Source organism: Charadrius vociferus, unplaced genomic scaffold (genome assembly GCF_000708025.1).
Source record: "Charadrius vociferus isolate BGI_N301 unplaced genomic scaffold, ASM70802v2 scaffold758, whole genome shotgun sequence".
NCBI classification, from domain to species: Eukaryota; Metazoa; Chordata; class Aves; order Charadriiformes; family Charadriidae; genus Charadrius; species Charadrius vociferus.
Genome location: NW_009649934.1, coordinates 2,794,020 through 2,817,898, shown reverse-complemented (window position 1 = coordinate 2,817,898; position 23,879 = coordinate 2,794,020). Strand labels below are relative to the sequence as shown.

The window sequence follows — 23,879 nt, the reverse complement described above, 5'->3', positions numbered from 1 at the left end:
ACACATTTTAAAGCTCTACATGTTTGGGGGAATCCCATCAGAACAAAACCACTTCCCAAACACTGAGCTTTGGTACTGGTTCCCAACCAATTCTATGTCCTCCTCAAGTCACACACTCCAGGACCCCAACTGGACCGCTCTGTACCTCTAGTTTGCCCAGCCAGGCAGGTGCAATGCAGCCAGCCAGGCTGGGATTTGTTCAACTCAAAGATCAAGCAAAACGTTACACAAGCTTGGCAAGGCCAAGAGTGGGAGTGCTACAACGCACCTAGCCCATAAGGCCCCAAATTAGGTAAGACAGACAGCAAGCAAGGGCAGCAGGCCCAAAGACCTCATGTATGCTGGAAGCTTGAGGAACCAAGAGAAAGCAAAACTGTGAAAGCCTTTGGCAAAACCCCGTACACTGGATCTGAGCACAGGGAGTACTGGTCTAAAGGAGGGCAGGGGCGTATCATGTCTTTGTTCCTGGGCAACAGCTTGGTTCTGGCAGCTCTGCAAAAATCAGGAACACCACATCCACCGCTCCTCTCAGTCCTGGCCTGTAAAGTAGCCACACAAAGCAACAGCCCAAGCCAGAACAAGATTTAAAGCTGGGGAGGAGGGAAGGAGGAATTCACAGCCCTGAGCTAGTGAAAGCATTCCACAGTGATTCTGGTTTGGGAAGCAAGATCTACAAAATAGCCAAACAGGAAGCAAAAAGTATCTTTTACAACTTAGAAAAAGCACTAGTGTCTAAGTTAAAGACATCCACCATCATCTGAGTAGAATGTCAAAAAGAGGATTAGAAATTATTAGTCAGTTGCTATCAAACTGACACAGTCTTCCCAAGCAACTGAAGTAAGAACAATATGAACGAGACGTCATCAGACAAATACTTCAGAAGAGCATTTTCACACCCAGGGACAATTACAAGAAGATGATGGGTGACTTTCAGAAACTGGTCTGTCACAGAGGATCAAACACGGTCACACCAAAAGAGGAGAGGATGGGCTGCACTCACTGTAATAGTTGATGTTTCGGACCCAGTTGTGAACTCCTCCATCTGAGCCTGGAGGACTCGGCATTGGTCTCTTTGCCAAAAACTCTTCAATGACAGATAACGTGGACAAGCTCTGGCTGCAAAACCAAGATCTCTGTTCAGGAGAAAGCCCCCATAGCAGCAAAAGTGGAGTATCAGAACTCTTCCCCAACCATGACAGCACTGACAGTTGTCAAACCCTGGTTTTGGCAGCACACCTCTCACTAGTAAACTTGATAGTGGCAGAAGTATAAAATCCATGGAGGAAAACCAGGATCTAATACAACAAAGGAGAAAAGGAGAACTGCCACACTGCTCACCTCATGTAACAACCTCCTAGTAACAGGAGGGGTTCAACTACTGCTGCATTTAGTAACTATAGGATCAGCTGTTGGATACTTTGCTTACCTGAAGACCAAGATCTTGTCTCCAAGCTTCACACTTTCCTCAATTAGGTGGAACAGTAACACCATCTTGGGTGAGTTCTCCAAGACTCCCGTCTGGTAATCACACAAGATGTCTTTGGCCTACCGAGAAACGGGAGACTATTACAGGTGGAGTTGCTCATTCCCTGTTTAGTTCAATAATCCTGTCTCAAGGTGAGAGAAATAAGTCATTGCAGAGAGGTTATATACATCCACAGCCAGGTCCAGGTGACAACGTTACTCTCAACTACTGCTGCTACTTCCCATTCCAGAAGCTCCAACTGACAAACTTCTTGGAGTATGCATGAATGAGCATCCCTCTTAACCTTTCATGTCTCTACTCCATCTTAAGACCTCTTCTCCAGCCCACTAGATTTACCACCATCTTATCTAGATTAAACCTCACACTAACACCTTTTTTTAGAATAACGAAGTCCACAGCCTTTTTGGTCAGATGAAAACAATGGTATAAAAGAGAGCTGCCTGCACTCCAGCCTCGTGAGTGTCCCAAAATCCCTACCCAGTGCCACGCAGACATGCTTGTCAAGATGCTATGTGGCAGAGAAAACAGATGACAAATGCCCAACTCTTAAACAGAAGAGTCTTTTCTTTGCCGTAGTTCAGAAAAATGCCCAAACAAAAAGAGGTACAGTCTTTCAGAGTAATTATTTAGTCTATGTTTATCATAACTCTCCAAATGAAGAGTTTTCCAGCAGTGGTACTCACCCACTCATAAGTAACGACCTGATTTGCTCTCTCCTGAAAGGGGTTGAAGCCAACACTCTGGAGGAACTTGCTATTGGTAGCTTCTCCAACTGGTGATGCCAAAGCATTACTCTCTGTTTTGACTTTAATTCCCTGAGGCTGGCAGCGGGAATTAGTACTTGCTGTGCCAAGGTCATCCACATCCAAATCCTGCTCGTTTGCCAAATTCTCCTTTTGCAGAGCTTCATACAACACATCTGGATGGTTCCAGATCTGAAGGAGTAAGAAATGAAAGTGGTTAGGCCTGCTGCCTGCCAACAATTGTGGACTGAAAGCCCCCACAGCTATTCAAAGGAAAGAACTAATGCTTTGATCACCTCATCACCATCCCCACATGGAACTATACGGTACTGCAGAGAAAGCCAGTCTGGCTGCATTAAGGTAGTGAAAACAGAAAACACGATTCTGCCATAACACAAGGTACAAACCATCTCCTGACTTTAAAACTGCCAAATTCTTTCCTTGAGAACAAAACAAAGGCCAGTATGCACCCTACACAGTACACACAGAGGAAGCTGCTTGCTTGTATTGCAGCAGGTAAATGGTTAAGTTACCAGCCCCGTACCCGTTCAGCTGATGGCTGCAGGTTTCTTGTACAAATTTGAACAAGACATTTAATGTCCCTGCACACCAGTTCTGGAAGTGGGGATAACAATTCTTCTGGGCCATTGCAGGGCACTCTGGGGAGAGAAGATGTGCCTGGCCAAGCACACTTATCTCCTGTTTTCACTCATATTCCTGCCTTTCCCTTACATACTAAAATATTTCTTTGCAGCTCCTGCCAAAACCTACCTTACAGCAGACACAGAAAGCCTTGAGTGGGTTCAGTCCCAGCCAGCCACTGTTGCCTGCATCACGGAACCGGTTCATGAACTCCGTATAAAGGGCCCGCTGGATCTTTGAAAGACGTACCAAAATGACATGTTCTTCCTTAGATGGCAGCTGAACCTTCAGCACATTGTGGCCTCGCCTGTGGAGGAAATAAAGAGAGATAAACAGAGCGAAGGGAATTTCCCAATCTGATCTCTCTGTGGCTGCCTGTAGGATAAGATTTTGACTTCTTGCCCACCTGGCTGCAGGGACAAAGACCTCTAGCTGCACGCTTCTCTAACGCATGACACTTCCGAGATACTCTCCCTGCAGCCAAATACCAACTGTAGGCACAATTACAGAGATCTCAAACGTTACAATCTTCTAGCACAGGTCACAGTGTTAAAAGGGTGATGAAAGTCCTGTTTTCCGTGGCAGCTGGAAAACAGAAATAAGACCCAAGGTCTCTTTTTAGCTCTGCCAATGACTAAGACACTCCATCCAAATCACTGGTCCAGCATCTGAAAACCCTCACCTGAGAAACAAAGCTGATTTGTTTCCAGAGCGGTAGAGACACTGTCACTTTTCATAACTGAGGGTTAGTGAAACACTTTCAGATCCTTGGGTAGAGGATGTCAGAAAGTGCACATCCAAATTAACTATTAAGACATCAAAATAAACCCGAGGTCACTCTGGTGCAGCTAGAGGTGGTATTCTCCATTATCAGTTTGTGGTACCAAAACAAATCAACTTTAGTTCTACCCCCAAGGCAAAACAGAGCCATAAGGACTACTTTGCAGTTGACAGATTGAACAAGACAGAGATTCTGAAAGAAATATGGAGCTGCTACCCTAAGGATCTCCTCTGTGGTTTTCTCTGTATACTCAAGATCCTCCCACAAAGATAGATAAGGTACCTGTTTAAAACTCAAGCCTAAGAAGCTGGATTGATGGCCCAAGGCCAATTGTATGAAGTTCAACAAGGCCAAGTGCCGGGTGCTGCACTTGGGTCACAACAACCCCATGCAGCACTACAGGCTAGGGGAAAAGTGGCTGGAAAGTCGCCTGGTGGAAAAGGACCTGGAAGTGTTGGTCAACAGTCAGCTGAGTATGAGTTGGCAGTGCGCCCAGGTGGCCAAGAAGGCCAACAGCATCCTGGCCTGTATCAGGAATAGCATGGCCAGCAGGACTAGGGAAGTGATCGTCCCCCTGTATGTTGTAGTGTAGGAAGTTGTAACGAGGTGGGTGTCAGTCTCTTTTCCCAAGTAACAACTGATAGGATGAGAGGAAACGTTGTGCCAGGGGAGCTTCAGATTGGATATTAGGAAAAATTTCTTCACCAGAAGGGTTGTCAAGCATTGGAGCAGGCTGCCACCATCCCTGGAGGTATTTAGAAGACGTGTAGATGTGGTGCTTAGGGATGTAGTTTAGCGGTGGACTTGGCAGTGTCAGGTTAAGGGTTGGACTCGATGATCTTAAGGGTCTTTTCCAACCTAAATGATTGTGTGATTCTATAAGGCAGCATGATTAGCTGTACTGCATAAACTCAGCAAATAAATAGGCTAATTTGGGATGAAAGAGCTGTCTGCACGGACTACATTGTTAAGAACTCCTTGTGGACTCACCGCTGCACAAAGCCTTCCAGCAGGCTATGCAGGACATGACTGCGATACCTCATGAGACGGACGTCTTGAGGGGTGCTGTCAATACACTGCCCATTCAGGATAGGGCGCTCAAACATGTTGCTGAATTCCTGCCGTGAGCCTAGAAAGTCCGGTCGGACAAAGTCTACCATGCACCAATACTCAATGAGGTTGTTCTGGAGCGGGTAGCCAGTCAGCACCACTCGCCGGCGGGAGCGGATGTTCTTCAGGGCCTGCGAAGTGCTGGCATGGCAGTTCTTTATCCGGTGTCCCTCATCACAAATAACCACATCTGGGCCAGGGCGAGACAAAGCCTTCTCAATCCCTGAGGACAAGGAACATTAAGTGTTAGTTAGAGATGAATAAGACAAAAGTTCTGGTTTTATACGGTCACCAATGTCACAAAAAAAAAAAAAAAAAAAGAGGGGTAGTTCTGAAAGACAAAGCAGTATTCATGGGTGGCAAAGAGCAAGGCCGATTCAGGAAATAAAATGTGACTAGACACTAGCTCTGATTTAGCATAATGTGGTAACGAACAGATATGACTGTCCGTTGATTTCTGCTCAATGACCTGCATTGCATCAAGTTGGATGTCTTGCGTCAGATCACACTGGCAAGTCTCACGCAGACAAATCCCCACGTTCCGTGTACTGCCTTCCATGCTCACTTGCAGCCATTGCAAGACAAAGCTCAACAGGCTTCAGTCTCCAAAGACACAATCCTGCCCAGCAAAGTTTGAGCACATCAGGGATGCTAAAAGCAAGTTATAGGTTGTTTCCCTGTGCTGCCAGATCTGATAGCCAGCTGGACAACAGGATCACACTATCTCTCTCGAGGACTGGCCTCCCACCTTTCAGAAGCTCTTGCTGCCTGTCTTCCTCATCCAAGTCTATAATAACAGGTCCAGCTTGTTTCTTTGTTTTCTTCTTCCTGCCGGTGGCAAAGGACTTCTTCAGTGAGAGAAGACGGTACATCTCATACCCCATCAGCAGCACACCACCTTCTATCACCCAGTCATTCACCACCTTTGCACGTGCAGCTGTTGTCCTGCAAAACAGACAAACCAACCAAATAAACTGTAAGTCTTATCCCCAGTTTCAGTTTGAACAACTGGATTCGAGTGTGCTGAGAAAAAATAGACATTCAATTAAAGCACTTTCTCACATCAAACCAGGGAGAGGAATACAATGAAGTTTCTTTAGGAGACAATCTGGTTCAGAGGAAAAGCAAAAAGCCTTTTATGTGCCATGGGTAGCAGGATTGAGAACGACAAATCCTTACAGTAACTGAGCTGTAGAAGTTTGTCGTGTACAAAAGCATATCAAACTTGAGAGCATCCTTTTTAAAGAGCTGTTGAGGAGACTGTGTCTGCAAAAACCATTTTCAGAACAAGCTGCTAACGTACATGGTTGTAATTGTCTAGTTGTTTATCTCTTGTTGTTGACTTCCAATGCTAGTGTGCCTCAATTATTCCTTCCCTGCTAGCCTGCTCAGAATTGGTTCAGACCAAGGAACTGTCCTCACTCAATCCTCCCAGAGCACACCAGATCCCATCCAATAGTAAGCACACGGCTGGAGTAGCATCAGCAGATTCAAAGTACATTCCACCCAGAAGGTGAAGACCTCAATAGATTAGTGTATGAACATAGTTGATGAACTGAGAGTTCCCTGGGATCACTACACTGTCCTGATCCATGCAAGAAAAATGACCCAGAAAGAAGCAGAGATCCACGAGCCAAGAACACACTCCACACCAGGCTGTAACTGCAATCACTGATCTCTGCCTTCTGGACAAGGAGGCTTTGTATAACTTGCCAGAATCCCTCACGGACAACACAATTCACAGAACGTCACAGTGTTGGGTAGAGGAATCCCTAAGTGTGTGAAAAATCTCGGGGGAAAAAAACCCAACCCACGTTTAAAATACAAGAGACACGTGGTATAAGGGGCACATGCCTCAGGAATCCCAGGACTCTGACAGGGCTAGCAGTGTACCACCACAAACAAACCATAGCACTTCTGCTCCTCTCTGCAGAAGCAGGTCTGTCTCTGGAACCGGGTTCCTGATCTCAGCATACATGGAAGAACAGAAAGGCATGTCAGTAGTGTGAGAAGGAAGTGTAAGATATAAATATTGAATGAAAGAGACAGTAAATCTCTGACAGGTACCAAAATCCTCCCCTCAAGATGGCATCCACCACAAATGCACAGTGGGACAGATCTGGGAGTCGAGGGCACAGGATTAGCCCAAATTAAACAGTCTGCAACAGCAACTCTGGTAACAGTTCAACAAGATGCAGTCCAAGAGCTCAAAAGGGCTTTTACTGGCACCTACTTGTGTTCATCATTCAGGATATGAACTTTGAAGGTGCGGGGCTGGACCTCTTTGGAGTTATAACCAGCAGGCAGGTTTTCAGGTGCTGGGAGCCACATGTTGAATTCTGCTAGCCAGTTTTGGAGCGTATTCACCTGAAAAAGTTAGCCATGGAAGGATTAAAAACCCAATTGAATCACTCCAGATTTTAAGAGCAAAAATGAGAATAGGGAATAACACTCAGCTGTGCCAAGACAGAAGGAATAGACCACAGCATGCAAATTCAGGGATACAGAGAATGAAAGAGGGAGAAGAGCAAGGGTATGATAGAGCGTGACATGAAATGGGACTCTACTCAATCTTCTCTATGCACAGAAGTAGTGCAAGGAAGCCCCTCAGCCAGCATTTCACGTGGCTACTTACAGGTACAATGGCAAGAACAGTCTTTGCCTCCGTGTGCCGAAAAAGTACATCCAAGAAAGAGATGACCTGTATGGTCTTCCCCAGGCCCATGCTATGTGCTAAAATACACCCAAACCCACTGCTGGTTTTAAATCTCTCCAAGGACTCAACCAAGTTGTCATACAGGAATCGGATACCACCAATCTAGACAGAAAAGTAGAAAAAGTATTAGAATGGTGGAAGAAAAAAACCCAAGATGGGTATGTATTTACAAAGTGGCAAGCGCATTATGATTGCCTAAACCATGAAAATATAAGGGGATGTTTCAAGTTCACTGCAGTACTCTAATCTAGAGAAGGCTCAGAAAGTTTTAGATACTCACAAAACTTCCTGAGAATATAACAATAAATCAAAATTCGTTTGTAGCCAGAGAATCTGAATTGGGGTTGATTAGTTTGTTTATAAATATAATTTTATTTTTAAAATGTTCATCTAAATATACAAAGGTCTGATGATAACAATAGCCAGAGTTACATAGACAGATCTGGCCTTCCTTTAATTTGACCATATCATTTGAGTGTCCACAACAGCCACCACTACAACCAGACTGGTCACAGAGCTCACCAAAGAAGTTCTGCTGAGATTACAAGAATTCACTGCATTTTCAAGGCTAATAAAGCCTACCTGATGAGGTTTTACTGCATGTGCAAGCTGGGGAGCCAGGAAAATGTCCTCCTCATTTGGTGGATGATTGATGTTGACAATGACTTGCCCCAGAGCATCTGACTGATTTAAGGCATCATTCACATGAGAGCCACTGCTCTCTTCACTGCCATCCTCCTCCCCTTCATTGCCAGAGTCACTGCTGTCCACAATTTGGAGGGCATCGTCCTCTCCTGAACTCAGCTCAATCACTTCTGTAAAGTAACCAAAACATGAAAGAATAAGGACAAAGGTTAATTTGGCATCTGAGGGGTTTATCAGGCTACTACCTTTTGCAATTCCGCACTGGCCTAATGACCTATTCTGGACAAGCAGGCACAATACAGGCACACGTCAGGCCCCTCAGATCGGCATATAAAAGTGTTAGTTTCCCTGAGTTCCCCCATGTTTCAGAGAACATTAATTTGGACTGGCCCAAACAGAACAGACAGTTTCTCTAAGTGTTTTACGTTCTCCTCCACACGTTCTCTTAATTCCCAAACCCAGACAAGCATTTTATTTGTTGATACAGTCTCTAAGGACCACCAAGGAAATCGGGCAGAAGTATTATACTGGAGTGGTATAAAGGAGTCAGGTTAGATCCACTTGGGACAAGGGACACTAACCCCACTTTCAGTTGCAGATCTGAATACTTAGATGCTCCTTTTATGCACAGCAGATGATGCCACTTCTCACGTAAGCACTCTTCAGCACAGCACTGAGCAAAATAAGGTGCATTTATAAAGCAGAAATAAACACAAAAAAGTGTGCCTGACAGGCCAAGTTATAAATGTCAGTTTAGGACTCAAAGGCGAGAACTGACCATATATTTGGAAACCAATAGGCCTACAAAAATCAGAAGTTACTCACTAGTGGAGCATCTGACTAGATTAAAACAGGAGGCTTGCGGGGCTAAATAAACAGCACATTGTGAGAATAGCAGGCAATTGGTCACTTACCATCTTTAATGCTATTTTTTCCTTTAGCATCATCCTCACTGCCACTGCTGGTACTATCTAGGCAGATCACTTCCTCAGCCAGGACCTGAGGGGGGAGCTGGGTAGCCTCTGCTGTTCTGAAAACGATGTCCTCTACAAACATAAATTACAAACAATAAGTAATTCATAATAATGGGGAAGGAGACAAAATTGTTCAGAAACCAGACAGTATTTCCTTCCACTTTTGCTCCAGTAACTTAGCCCTGGAATTTTCCATAACAGACTCTCACTGTCTAGAATACTGCTATGACTCAGCTTCCTGGGTCACAATCTCCTCCTTTCTCAATATGCCGAAACAATAGCCCATTGCTGATGGCACCCTCTCTATTGCATGCCCTGACTGGGGCACAGTGACCATGCAACATGCTAGGGCCCCCGGGTTTTTTTCCCCTCTTTTTTGGGGAAGTCTCGGAAGTAAAGGCTGCTTTTCACCCAGCAGAGAAAGTATCAACTGCTGAAGGGATGATAACTGCCCTTTGTTAGTAGTGACAGTGTAATAATTATATCCCACGTTTCATAAACAACTTTTGCTGATCAAGATGGTTTGTTTTATGTATTGCCATGTGGGGAGAGGGGCTCGCTCAACAGGGCCAAATAAGCACCGCTGCAGTGACTCAGCAAGCAACAGTGTTCTTCTGGGGCTCCAACCTACTCTGAAACAGTTAAAGTGTTTTAAATCGCTCTTATTCCTTCCCCCCCATGTAAAACGTTTTGAACACTTGCACTTAAGGGAGAACATACATTTTTCTGAAGAGGCAAAGTCAACTCAAGAACTCCTTACCCCCGACACAACTTCCAACTGCACTTCTCTGCCATTTACATCAGTCTGAGAGGCTGTGCTATAAACTAGACCACTGAAATGATCCAGATTAGAAGAGAATGCAAGATGACATATTCACCGGAAGACATAACCATTTATACTGCCTGCTATTTCACTGCTTGCTGAAACATGCAAGAAAGGACAAGGTTACATCATGAATACATGTACACCCAGTCTATTGTTCCACTATCCCTAGTACTAGACCCATGCATTACCACACCATTCACAGTACATGTAAGATCCAGACCAAGGACATGGCATTTCTGTCAAGTCCGTTTGTTTAAGCTTCCATATCAGTTGGAAAGACAAGAGAGACCTGTTCCAGCATCCCGCTTACACACAAATAACTTGTCAAAATATCTGCAATGAAAGTTACCTGGTACCTTTCACCATGCAGCCACAGCATCTTGATTCAGAACTAGCTCAGAAGTGGAACTGACTACACTGAACTAGTAAATGGTTTGGAACTGTGGTTTCAAGAGTTTACACTTGAAAGTCCAAGCGCAGCATAGGCTCATAGAATGGTTTGGGTTGGAAGGGACCTTTAAAGGTCATCTAATCCAACCCCCCTGCAATGACTAGGGACATCTTCAACTAGATCAGGTTGCTCAGAGCCCCGTCCAGCCTGACTTTGAATGTTTCCAGGGATGAGGCATCTACATCCTCTCTGGGCAACCTGGGCCAGTGTTTCACCACCCTCGGCATAAAAAAATTCTTCCTTATATCCAGCTTGAATCTACCCTCTTTTAGTTTAAAACCATGTCCCCCTGTTCTATCATGGACAAGCATGGCACTACCTTCTTCTTCATTCAGCCTCCATTCTTAAAAATTTTGCTTCGGCTGGCATCTCCCTCTGCTTACCAGGAAGAAACTCTAGGGGTACAGCTGGGATAGTGGCTGGATAATCCTTCCGCTGCTGCTCTAACCGCTTCCTTCTCTCCAACTCTTCCTGTTGGGCTGCTTTTGTCACAGCTTCCAGTTGGTCCTCACGCAACAGCTTTCTGAACACAGGAGCAAACAGAGAAACACGATTTGGTTACACTCAAACAATTTCTTCCAAAAATCTGAATGGCTGTACAGTTGGCTCAAAAGATGGTTGACAAGCTCCAGGTAGTCTGTCAGCTACACAGACTAGGAACACCGTCGCCAAAAGCTATAGACAAATTCTATAGCTATTTCAAGACTGTGCTTCCCAACTACAGGTAACACTACTATTACTTAAGGAAAAGACAAAAGTTTGACAGAAACAAAATAATGAAAGGAGGAAAAATGTGAGTGGATAAGTATATACTTAAGCTAGGTTATCATAGACTAGTTCTTCTGTCTGAAAGGATGTTATTTATTTCTATGCAGTTTATAAACAGAAAATGTATGAAGTCATGCAAGGAAGATATATGGGAAGAAAAGGCATCAATTGCCCCTCAAAAAGTCATCACCCTCATTCTCCTCTGATACAGTATTTTCAGCAACCAGGACTTCTAATGGCTTTAACAATTGTTTCAAAGGATGCTCTTAAAGCACCTTACTTCTACAGGTAATTGTCATTACTCTCAAAAGTTGTGTTTCCCCCACTTGAGTTTCACATGTGCAGCCCTGGAAATGAAAGCTCTTTTGCCAGAGGAGAGCTGCAATAGAAGCAGTGGTAAAATCCAGTTCCCTCAAACTAGCTTTTAAATCCACTCAACCCCACACTGCAGGGATGGCTCCTCCATCCTAATGAAATCTCAGTTTCTAAGGCCTAGTCAATGTTTATTCCTTCAGCGTTAAGAAAAATCAATCTGCACAAGCTTAAATATGAACCAAAGACCACCAGCATGTCACATACAGGGCAAAAGAGCCACTTGCTGCCACAGGAATTCCTGCTCCATTATGACTCCTCTCAGCATTTGGGATCCCCGTGAACAAAATTTCACAGTGAATTACCACCTCACAACCTGTCCCAGAATATATGTGGTGACTTACAGAATCAAACAATTACTGCTTTATAAAATTCAGAAGAAACTGATGTCCAGCATTTCAGCCATCAGTCACAGCATCAGCATTCCTGCCAACAAGTACCCAGGATAGTAGAGGGAAGGACTATATTTTAGGCTGTTTGCAATAGGATCCTCATCAACAGATACCTGAAACTGGGTATTTACTTAATGGTGGTGCTGTTTTTCAATTACATGTCTTAAAAGCCCGCAGCGAGTACACAATTTTTGCAATATATTCCAAAACCAAGTATTCGCTCTTCTGAAATACCAAACAAGTCTGCACCCACATGCAGCACTCCAGTCTGAGATCATACTACTCCCACTGGTGAAATCCTAAGGTTTTGGAAAAGAAAAGCCATCTGGTTTGCCAGCAGTGGCAAAATGTAGCTCAGACGCAAAGTCCAGAGACTCCATTTTTACCCAGAAGGCTATCTAGGACCCTAAGTCTTTCTGTCCTGCTACTCCTTACCTTATGTTCCTCCGCATGTGAGACGGTTTCTGAGCCCTCTTCTTTTTGGTGTCCTCAGAGGCCAGGCTCTTGTGCTGGTTCTGCAAGAGTCGCTCTGCCCGCTCACTCTGAGATGAGGTAGTTGAAGTAGAGCGCTGCCATTCGCCATCCTCCGCATGTTCAACATGGTCACCGCTGAACACAGCGTCCTGGGGTTGGTCTGCAAAGACAAGGAGGTGATGACATGAGAACGACTGTGCCAGGCTGGCAGCTGGCTTTTCATCAGGATTTGGGCTGAAGGGAACCAACAATCCCTATTCTCACTTGTTTGTAAGCATGTCTCTCTGAGGGGCAAAACTGGGGTCCTTTCCGACAGTGCCACTCAAAGAGTGTTAAGAAGTTTTACGGTGAAGGGTCTGTTCCCAGTGAAAGCCAAGACTAATACTACTCAACACAGCCCAGAAGTGTTCTGACAAGAAAACAAGGCAAAATTATTTCAGTTCTCACAGAGAACTTGCTGCCCCTAACGGCCTGTTTTCCTACAGGAGCCCAACGAGCTTCAGTTAAAACAAGGAACTCAAAATCTATTTTTCTTTGTTTCGCAACATTAAGTGGGGCAGAAATTTCCATTTATATGACACCTGTGTAACCATCTTCCAAGTTACCAGAAGATACTATGCAAGAGGTTATCTGGTTCAAACACTGGGTCACGGCTTAGCAGGCAGCTCAGTGGTTTTATCACCAGGCTCCACTCTCGTGATTTAAATGGTAACTTCTGGCAAGCTTTTTTAAAAACAAAAAGTCAGTGGCGATACTCTTTCCACACTATAAACCACATGCACTCCTTTTTTCACTACATTCTCCTATTTTCAGACTCGCATTAATGGCCGATTTCAGTCTTAAAGCACCATGTGAAATGACACCTTGTTCTATGTGACATTTTGCTCTTCAACGGGCTGCCAGTGACCAAGCTAATGCTTGTAGAACACAGAAAGGAAATGTTTCTGTTCAAAAGCTTCCCTTGAAGTAAACTGTTTCTGACAAGCCTTGTAATAGCTTCTTTGAAGCATCTTGTCCCCTTGTGTAAGGCTAAGAGATACCCTGAACCTCATCTCATAATCAGCTTTCTTGCCTATACTGTGTATCTGAGCTAATGACTGAACTGAAATGACACTTCGACAGAACGTTGAAGGAAAGAAGACATCAGCGCAGAAGAATGTGGCAGATGAAGTAATACAGAACCAACAAGAATCACATTGTAACTCCGTGGGATCTGGAGACAAGGAGCATCCCTTCTCCAAAAGCTGGCAGATTAAATGAAGGATGCTTCAGTACAGCACATTGCCTGTACAGGCACCTCTACAGCTGCCACGTTAATATGCCTATTAAATTAACCTTACCAGCAATATCACCTCTTAAAATTCAGATGACAAGAAGGAGATTCACACCTTGGTCAAAAGCACCAGTTTTGCAAGCTTCCCCTCCAGACATCCCACCAGTCCTGCCCCAGCATTTGCTTGAAGTCTATGTCAGAACCCATTTAGGACCTCAGGGCTCACCCCACCATGGACCAATACCAGCAGAGCAGCTCAAACATTTCTGTGAACATCAGTCCCAGCAAGTCCCACACATACTAGAAAAACAGGTATCCACAACTAATGTGACGAAACAGAGCTCATGATGAACGCAAGAAAGCAAAACCATAATTGCAAAGGGGTTCGCTGTTACAATCACAGTAGTTCTCCTACTGCGGCCAAGGTCTTGGAGCCCTGTCCTCCCACCATGCCTCCTCAGACTTTCAAGCTCAGACATCACGCATCACATTCCCTCACAGACAGAGAACTGTGCTGGGAATAAACCCAGTTTCCCAGGCTTCCCAGACAACAGCTCTGCTATTTGAGCTACAGACACATTTTGGTCTCATTACCTGCAATTCTCCTGCACTGTTTCCTTCCCCCTACCCCTCTCGACTCCTGGTTATACAACTAGATCAAAAGATTGGATGAAATAGGGCAAAGGGACGCAGGGAGGCTGCACACGTGATCACATTCTCCGGGATGAGTCATTAAACCAGTGACTATCCCGGAGACAAACACTGCCATGGTTACACTGCTGCCATCTCACCCTGGGCCCAGGGGACCTTGACAAGGCACCAGAGAGCACAAAGTCATGCTTGTTTGGAAGAGGAAGCACTTTTCTCCCCACACCCCAGCAATTACCCACATCACCTCCTTCGGCAGCGCCTCTGCCACCTGCACCGTGCCAGGAAAGGGTGCCTTCATGACGAGGGCGATGCTGACAAAATCCAAAGGCTCAGCAGCCCAAAGGTGAAGCCATTACGTCTCTCCTCTGTATGTTTTCATATTTGTTGTAATATCGCTATGTATACTCATTTCACCTCTGCATTCTACTTTTCTTTCCTCTTCATCACGTGTAACACAAGCTCTGGCGAAACATACACACAGCTGGATTGGACAGGTTTTTTTTAAAAAGATAATTCTCATCTGAGCAGGAGCCTGAAGCCTAAAACTCTCATGACAAATTTGGCCCCGTACTGAGCACAGGCCCTCATCCACCACAGCCCTGTCTGCTCAGGCTGGTGTTTGTCCTGCCAATACAAGTTCTGAGGTGAGGAACACAATCTGTGCTTCAGCCCACGTTCCTGACACATATGCATCTAGATACTGAGATCTCTTCTACACTAGCGACATTACCAAACATGACACTGATTCAGCTGCAGTGGAATTCAGAGGACAGCCGGCTTCCCGAGGCTGGTCCCATCCTTGCCACTACAATGCATAAAGCTGCTTTTCACAAAGCTTAGCTAACACAATGATAAAATCACAACTCGCTTCCATCTAACCGCGCAACAGCTCCCACCACACCTGTGACACGAGCTGGCAGTTACTAGCAGGAATTGTTTTGTTGCTGTTTTGTATTAAGACTCCTGATTGTGTACACTGCCTGAATCTTACCGCATATAAAAAGCGAGACTCCCCGCTGCAGCCATGTGGCTGCACTCCAGTGTGGTGAGCTCCATGCTGTGTAACTGGGACCCACACTGTGACAGAAACGCATTGAGAAACAATAACTACACACACAAAAACCTACTTTGTACAAGAACAGGTTCGGCCTTTGGGTTGGAGGGAGTGTGGGAACAGCCTCGCTGAACAGGTCCCATCAGGTAATCGATGGAATAATTCCTGCCCCAATTCTGCCAAGCCTACATCTACAACAGAAATGCAATTATGGTTTTGTAACAGGAGCTCAACACACTACTCGTACATGGCTATACAAGTAGCTTTTTACACAACACAAAAATTCGCCAGCCATGTTTGCATGTTGACAATTGCCTGATCATGCCTACGCTGTTAGCGCACTCTAGGAAGACCCGGGCAGTTATCCGCCCTGCCTCAATGAGAAAAGCACTGCCACCAACCCATGAGTAACAACCGTGGGCACTCAGAATCAGCTGGAACACCAACTGCTGGGTTCACACCGGCTCTGTTGCACGTTTTGCACTGTTCTCGCCATAATAGGTACCAGATCTACGAAGAGGGTCTCCTGAGGGTAGTGGTGATAGCATCAATGCAGGCAGTGAGCTCTTCACGGAGCTGCTCCTTCAGGTGGGTTACAGCTCTCCCTCCGCCTGAGAGGTCCCCAAGCAGGTCCCACTGGTCCTCAGCTACAGACACCTGCACACACCCAGGCACTCTGTCCTGCAAGGTACCCTGAACGCCACGAGGGGCACGACTATCCTTTCTCATGCACTTCACGGAGGTTTAAAATGTGCCTGCACTATCACAACCCAGTAGACTTGATTACAGCATGGCTCTGGTCCATGCAGCAGACCAGCGGTTGCCAGTTTTCTTTGCTCGCTAAGCAGCAGCAACCGCCGCCCCCAGCTGTACATACAAGCAGGGGGAGGTGTTTGGCTTCTCGACCGACACAGTTTAGAAGTCTCTGTAAGGAAGAGTCGTGACTGCTCTGTATAACTGCTTCAGATGCTCCCTGTGGTGCGACTGCCAGAGCTGCCCCTAAATACCACACACAGGTGTGACTCATGATGCGTGAAGACCAAGCAAAAGATGCATCCCACAGCGAGGCATTTCCTATTGCACCCAAGCTTACAAAACTCATCTCATCACCTCCTCTTGAGAATACTCTCAAACTTCCCATAAAATGGCACGGGATGCAGCCCGGAGAATATTCTCTAGCATCCTGGACTCAGCAGTGAATTGCTCTCGACACATCCAACCGGCTCTGAAAGGGGGCTCGGGTTGCTGTGAAGTGTCATGAAGCAGCCCGTACATTTTTGGGGATGTGAGATTTCTGTAACTAACACAGTCTTCTCCTGACACCAAGGTGTGTGGGAAATAGGGATATAGCTGCATCCAATCTCCAAGGCAGACCTCAGTAAGTCCAAGTGTCTGTGCACACACAAGTGAACATCCACAGCTCTAGCAACAGTCCAACACTCCTAGGAGCATAAAAATTGCCATTCAGGATAAGACTCCAGGGTCCCCTACCTGAGGCTGTTGAACAAGAAGGTGCAAGAGACCCCTCAGTAGACAAAACACTGTGTCAGATGATTACTTCCTTGCCTCCTCAGTGACTAGCTGGCTAACGTGGCTAGCTAGAGGTTCCTCCTCTGCTGGGAGGCCAACTTCTCTCTGCCAGGATAACTGAAATGAGTCCAGGGAGGGCATACCACTTGTTTATTTCTAAAATCATTTCACTACGGAAACTTAGGATGCTGAATAGCAGTATTTTGCTGAGTCTTTGGGCATTATTTCCTACCTTAAAGACAGGGATGTGCGTGCATGGCAAGGAAGGTAGCTGCATGCAGAGCAGCGAGGAGTTAATTCTTGCTTTGGGAGCATTCTTTTGTTCTGCACAAAGAGCAAGGAGCAAAAGCACAAAGAGCAAAAATTAAATATTATTGCAGGCGTCCTGGGAACTTCCATGCAGCTTGTGGGCAACAGCTTGTCAGAGACTAGCTAGTACTAGCTAGTCCCACTACAGCCGGTACTGAGCTGTCAAAGCAAGAATGGGAGGAGCACTGAGGGATGGCACAAGAAAGACTAATTGCACAGCTCCAGCTGCAACACTCGCAGTCACTGACACACTGAACTACAACTCTGCCAAAGGCTAGAGAAGTGACTCTGCAGAGCAAGCCCGACTGCAAAGGCACTGACAGGCTGGAAGATGTTCTCTGGGGTTATGTGGTGTTTTCCCAGCGCGCTGAGCGCTGCAGAGGTGTGTAGGTGATGCCAGAGTTCAGCTGTTGCACGGATGCCATGCAAGAAGGGAGGAGAGGTGTCTGCACAGAGCACCCTCTCACAGAGGCGGCATTATGAAAACACTCGAGCACCCCAAGGCCGGAGGCAGGAAATTCCTTGTGAAACCCCTCAAGGATGGTGTAGGGGAAAGCATGGGCGCAGCTCAGGCTCCCTTCCTCCAGGCCCTACCTGCTGCAGCACCCAGGAGAGCCAGAAAGCCCCCTCCTGGGGCTTGACACACATCGACCCTGGGAAAGGGGGGACGGAGGGGGACGCAGCCCTTCCGAGGACTCAAGGCTGTGGCTACTCCCTGCCGTTGCTATCAGGGCAGCTAATTAGCAGCAAGACTTTGTTCTCCTCGGAAAATAATTGAGCTCAGTCTTGGGAGGCAGGACGCCCCTCCCAGCCACAACTGCTTAACAAAGCCCTAATTATGTAAGGATTATATAAACCGGCACACCTACCCCCCCGCGCCGCAGCACCCGCTCGCCAGGGCCGGCACGCCGTGGCCCAGCACGCCGGGCGCCTCTGGGCCCTCTCCAGCCACCCACTCGCCGACAACACGAGAGACGCCGCTGAGCCGGGATCGGCCTTTTGTCTACACTGGTGGTTTCTGGCGTGCACGGGGTACTCCCGTGCTTGTCTGGGTGCCCCTCGTGGATGTCCTCTCCTCGGCAGGGCCACGGCCGTGGGGAGCACCCAAGAGGGCAGCCGTGCCGTATGCCTCGGGCAGCGGGACCCGCAGCTCCCAGCCCCTCTCTGCATGTCGGCCCCGCTCAACCCCGACGGCTGCGATGGTTTGTGTCCTGCTGAGTCAGAGCCACCGTACTGCGAGACACACAGGCATCTTTCTGGCTGAGCCTGCCCGGCCCCAAAGCTTGCCTGCTCCCAGGGGAAGCCTCCCTCGCCTGTCAAGTGGCACGTACATCAGCTCCAACATCTTCATTCCCACTACTGATTTATCTAGGTGATAACCACCTCAGGTCTGTCGTTCATCCTTGTCACTGTAACCAGACACAGAGACTGTCATATTGGTATAACAAATAATTGTTTGAAGTCTGAGTAACACGTTTTTCATTTCTCTAGATGTAAAGCGATCAGGTGCTGCAGGTTCAACACGACACCTATGTGAAATCTGCAGACTGCTGGCAAGACATGGCAGGCTGTCTCCATCCCCAGCCCGGGACCAGAGGACAGAGGGGAGAGATGTGAAACGAGCTCTGAAGAAAACACCACCAGCACAGGCTCTGCAGGACAGAGTACAGGGAGGGAGCCAGACCAGGAACACACAAGATCCAAATCCATCTCCAGACTCCTTCTGGGGCAGGAAGTAAGCCCAAATAGATGGAAAACTTTAAAAGATAAATTGTAAGGCAGCACTGCCCTTCTTTTTTTCCTTCAGAGGTCTTTCAGCATATCAGTTACTGATGAGGTTATGCTGCAAAATAAAACTCCTTTCCTGGCTTGAAAGAATCCTTCAGGAGCAAAAGTGAAGGGCAGGAGCAAGGAAGGTACCACCCAAAAACCCAAGGGAAAAAGGAAGCCGCCAACAAGCACTGAGAGGCAAACTGGAACATCAAACAGCCAACTTCAGTGACAGACAATATATCTTCTAGCCCTGGGATTATGCAAGCAGAACCAGGCCCCAAATACCCAAGAGCTCTTGTTCTGGCCAGGCCTCAACGCTGCGGACGCCGAGACCCGGGTTACATAAACACCAAAGAGCACTTATACAACCCCTGTATGGCACGGGCTGGCAGCCACCGGCATCCCGTGCCCGACGGTAGCAGCTCCGGCAGCCCCGTGCATGGGCAGCTGCACCCAGCCCCTCCAGGACCTCCCCCAAGCCCCCGAAACGCAGCCCGGGTGGGGTGCCCCTCGGGTCGTCCTGCCTCTCGCAGGAACCAGGGAGGAAAGGCTGACGGTTACACCGGAGCACCGGGCAGTCTCGTGTCCATTTCCAGCTCTGATATGCTGAAAGGAGGGTTGTGAAATTTCAAATCAAACGTTTTCATAGTGCTCTGAGATGGCAAGCACTGGAGAAATGCGGGACGCTGCTACCTGGCATCCCTCTTCTAGATATAGAATCAAAATTACTTTGCCCAATAAAAGCCCTCAAACCTAAAACGTAAGCTGCCTCCTCCTCCTCACGAGACCCCCCCCGCCTCTCACGCAGACACCGCGGGCACGAGCCAAGATGGGGAACAAAGCCAGGAAACGCACCCGCGAAGGTGGCGAGCGCGGCAGGGATGGGTTACGTTTGTCCTTTAGCCGGGGGTGTGCGAGAGCAACCGAGTTACATAAAACCACTGCACCGGAGTCGGGAAGCGTTTCAGGCTCGAGTGCTGGGAACTTTTCAACAAGCTGCAGGCAGGAGGGAACCGAAATCTCCCTTTTCTGGTTACCCCAGTTAACTAGTAACCCAGAGTTTTGTCAGCCAGGTTACAAAAATCACCAGGATTTAACCATCAGACCTTATTTATTTTCACAATAGTTCAAAACTTGAGCAAAAAAAAAAATCTGCTCTAGTTTATTAAGGTGTATAAATACTGATTTAGGTAACAAAGATAAATTTCCCCTCCCAACTTCAGAAAATAGATGCATATGGGGGCTTGACATGTTCCCAGCACAGCGAATCCAGCTGGCTGCTCCGGTGGCTCTTCTAGGGATAAATATCAGGGACTAAGAAAAGAGGACGAGCAGGGGAGCCGCGTCGTGCATTATGCAATGATTACATAAGCACCAGTTTACACTAGGTAGCTGGGAGTTGTGGTATGAGCTTTATACCAGGATACCCTCAGAGCAACGAGAAACAACAAAGAAGGGATTATTGCTGCCACACGCTTCCAAGGCCACCAAAATGGCAAACAAACAACAAGCACAAACCGAACTTTAATCTCTGCCTCAAGCCCTCACTAGAGCTTAGTTCAGGACCTGTTAACAGGGAGGGGGGGAGAAGACAGCTGATACTCACTCCTAATTTAAAAGGAGCAGCATGGGAAATAATCCCAGCGTAAAGCATCCTGCGGCATCTCAGTGCTCCTTTGCTGCTGCTCGTGATGGCAATGGTGTACAAGCGGAGAGATTTCAAAGTTATAATACCTGGCATTTGCACTCCAGTTCAGTGTCAAAGGACTTCACGAGCATGACACAGTCCTCACAATAACGTGTGAAACACTCTCCTGTCCATCTTGCAGAGAAGGAAACTGAGGCAAAGAAATCAGGTAGGCATCAGAGCTGAGTAACTCACAAGTTTTTGGCTCCCTGTCCTGTGCTCCAATCAACAGGCTCTCTTTCCTCTCCCTAAATATGATTTCCTACTTGGACAAACAAAACATAGCTGTGGATTTTTTTAGAACTGTAACAAAGCACAGAACTTCAGCTGCATTCCCTTTCTCTGCTTCAGTCTCTAAAGTAATTTCAGAGGAATTTTCAAGGACTCTATTTAATGAGGGAGGCATCACTTGGGAGAAAAATGCAAATTGTTGAGTTTGAGCCTGCGTGCCACCACATTCCACTGGCACTTCTCCCATCAAGTGCAGCCAGAAAAGTGACCGAGAGCACTGGAGAAAGCTAGTAAGATCAGGATGAAACACCATACTCCAAGAACAATCTGTTTCTATTCTTCCTTTTCAAAACATTGGTGCTGCTTTGTGCGCTGCTAAAGGAGTCTGACAAAGTGCTGCAAAGTTGTTCATGGCAATCAGACTCACGCACATTGAAGCCACAATGTCACAAGGACACCCCCATCCAAAATACATAACACCCCAAAAGCTAAGCATGTTACAGACTGGAAAAAACCCCAGCACCAGTTCTCTCATAAGCTTGCTAAAATTACAATTATCTCTACGGTCAAAAAAGAAGTATATGTGTATATGGGGAGGAGACAGGGCTCTTTAAATAAGAGATGTTTTGCTTGCAGAGCAACAGGGGGATAGGTAACAACAAACCTTGATTTACTAGCTGGTAGGTGCTACCATAAAAATAATTAAAATCCTCTCTAACTTTCCAGAACCATTTATAAAACACTAAACAGATAGCACAGCACTGCATATACAAGCGCTTGCTACTCTGAAGACCCCAAAGAAGTGTGCAGGCACCTGGAGCGAGCAAAAAACACATAAACCAGAGAGGAAAAGAAACACTGACCAGTGGTTGAAGCACAAAGGCAGGGAAGAACACCTTGTGTCAGTTCTGCCCTAGACTCACTCTGTGACCTTGTGCAGTTTTATCATCCTCTCCGGGGACATGACGTCCATGGAGAAGAGGGATGGACACCCTCCTGGATCTGCCAGCCACAGCACAACCACGTTAGATCAGTTACAAATGCTTCCTCAAAGAGAGATACTTTTCCCATTGGTAGAGCAGACCGTGATAAACCTTGCCACAGACTTCATAACTTGATGAGCAGTGCTGTACGAGGAGGAGTTCATTTGCACTCTTGCTCTCTTATGTTTTTACCAATGACCCTAAAATACCTTTCCACCCAAATTTTTTGGAAGGCCTTTAACCTTGCATTGTTCCTCCACCTATGACCTACAGTCTTATTTCCAAGTGTCTTCCCCTCCCCGTCTTCTCTTTTTATACCTATTATCTAGACTGAGTTACATAAGCCACTTGTATCACCCAGATTCCTCATTTATCCAAACTCATTTTGTATCATAATTCCTTTCCCTTCTCAGTTCACACTCTCCCAGAATTCGCTTCTTTGTCCTGCCATCACAACCAGAGAAATAAGAAAGCAAGAAAAGATGGATTTTCTCTTTTTCCACTAGAGTTCACTCCTCCCACTAATGGGCAACAAAAACTCCTCATGAAGACCACACTGCACTGGACTCCTATAATAAACCAGGAACCCAGAGCTGGAACTCCTGGGGACCATTTTTGACCGGCCTATTAAACCCATAGCATGAACTTTAGAGGTATTTGCCACGTGAACAAGGTGGAAGAAGTTTCACATCCCCGAGTACCTGATCTCATAGTAACAAGTTAAATTACAAATTTAGAAAGTTCTTCAAATCTGAACAAAGTTTTTTCTCCACCACAAAACGTCCTTCCACCAGCAAGCAAACTAAGTGGCAGCCATCCCAAAACTGTAAATTCATGTTAGGGTTTCACCAGCATCTTCCATTAGACGGGGGGGTGTGGGGGGGAGCCAAGTAGCTGTTAGTCTATTAGGCACTAATTAGGGGATCCGGAGCAAGCACCAACAGCTCTGCCTGATGCCCAACCTGCTGCCCGGTCAGCAAGTCACCAACTATTTCATTGACAAAAGAAGCTCTAAAAACTCTTATCAAGTAGGGTGTTGGGGGAAAGTATACAAAAAAAGTTCAAGGGGGTGGGGTAGAGGACACTGGATATAAAAATCACACTGATATTAACAACTGCCTCCTCTCTTGCTAAAAATTATTTTTGCAGCATTACAGTATGACAGCAGCAGAAACTATAACAGCCAGACCCAGAACATCGCATCACCAAAGTCTTCAGAACTAAAAGCACAAAGAAAGAAAGAGCTTCCTTCTTATATCCCCTCCATCAAACCAACAGGCACTGCAAGATTCTGAAAATTCAACCATTTCCATCCCTGCCCGGTAGGTAGCAAATTAAAACCTGAGCCCCACAGAGGAGTCTCAGTTCCTGATGCACTTTGCTAGCCACTGAGTAGGGTGCTCCAGCACAGGGGTGGCAGAATGAATGGTCTGTAACAGGAAAGCAAGAGGGAAAAGAAAACGCAGGGGAAGGTGGAAAAATCAACCCACAAAAAACCCCACCTGTGTCCTACCTGGAAACTGCTGAGACTCATCCAAGAGTAACATGCTGCTCAGCGCACTGAGGCAAGACCTCTGCCCCAACGCTTGGTTCAATGTGGCCGCACGCTCTCAGCCCTTCTGCTATTCTTGTCTCGGGGTCTTCAGGACAAAAGTTTCCAGTCACTCCCGACAACTCCTTATCTCTCCCGCAGCCCAGCGAGCACTAAATCCACTCTCACTGGCTGTTCAGTTCGCAAGCGGGAAATGCCTCCTGATAAAACAGTCCAGGGTACAGCAGGGAAACCTGCCCTTAAGGTTTCTGAAAATAACTTTGGTAAATAGCTCCTAGTGCTTGAATCCACCCAGCCGGTGTGACGGGAATCAGTACGCATATATCCTCCCTGCACCCAGCCGAGACGGACCAGGGTCACTCTTATATAACGAGTTAAATATGCCTCGTGTTCAGCCTAAATAAAAATTGTCACTATCTCCTCCCCTGCTCGGAGAGTCACACAACACAGCCCTGC

General features: G+C 46.6%; 1 protein-coding gene across 2 annotated transcripts in view; it reads right to left on the bottom strand.

Annotated features, from left to right (window-relative positions):
- RAD54L2 (RAD54-like 2 (S. cerevisiae)) overlaps nucleotides 1–23,879 on the bottom strand; it is a 44,216-nt gene that overhangs the window by 5,991 nt on the left and 14,346 nt on the right. The window contains exons 3-15 of one of the 2 annotated variants that reach the window (XM_009891263.1): nucleotides 15,377–15,381; nucleotides 12,342–12,515; nucleotides 10,758–10,897; nucleotides 9,038–9,169; nucleotides 8,061–8,293; nucleotides 7,398–7,580; nucleotides 6,996–7,129; nucleotides 5,511–5,707; nucleotides 4,643–4,985; nucleotides 3,001–3,178; nucleotides 2,170–2,421; nucleotides 1,427–1,545; nucleotides 1,001–1,116 (exon numbers count right to left, since the gene is read on the bottom strand). In XM_009891263.1, the coding sequence (XP_009889565.1) occupies nucleotides 1,001–1,116; nucleotides 1,427–1,545; nucleotides 2,170–2,421; nucleotides 3,001–3,178; nucleotides 4,643–4,985; nucleotides 5,511–5,707; nucleotides 6,996–7,129; nucleotides 7,398–7,580; nucleotides 8,061–8,293; nucleotides 9,038–9,169; nucleotides 10,758–10,897; nucleotides 12,342–12,515; nucleotides 15,377–15,381 (2,206 nt within the window). Of the gene's footprint in view, nucleotides 1–1,000; nucleotides 1,117–1,426; nucleotides 1,546–2,169; nucleotides 2,422–3,000; nucleotides 3,179–4,642; nucleotides 4,986–5,510; nucleotides 5,708–6,995; nucleotides 7,130–7,397; nucleotides 7,581–8,060; nucleotides 8,294–9,037; nucleotides 9,170–10,757; nucleotides 10,898–12,341; nucleotides 12,541–15,376; nucleotides 15,382–23,879 lie in introns of both variants that reach the window. The other variant, XM_009891262.1, reaches the window with a different exon arrangement.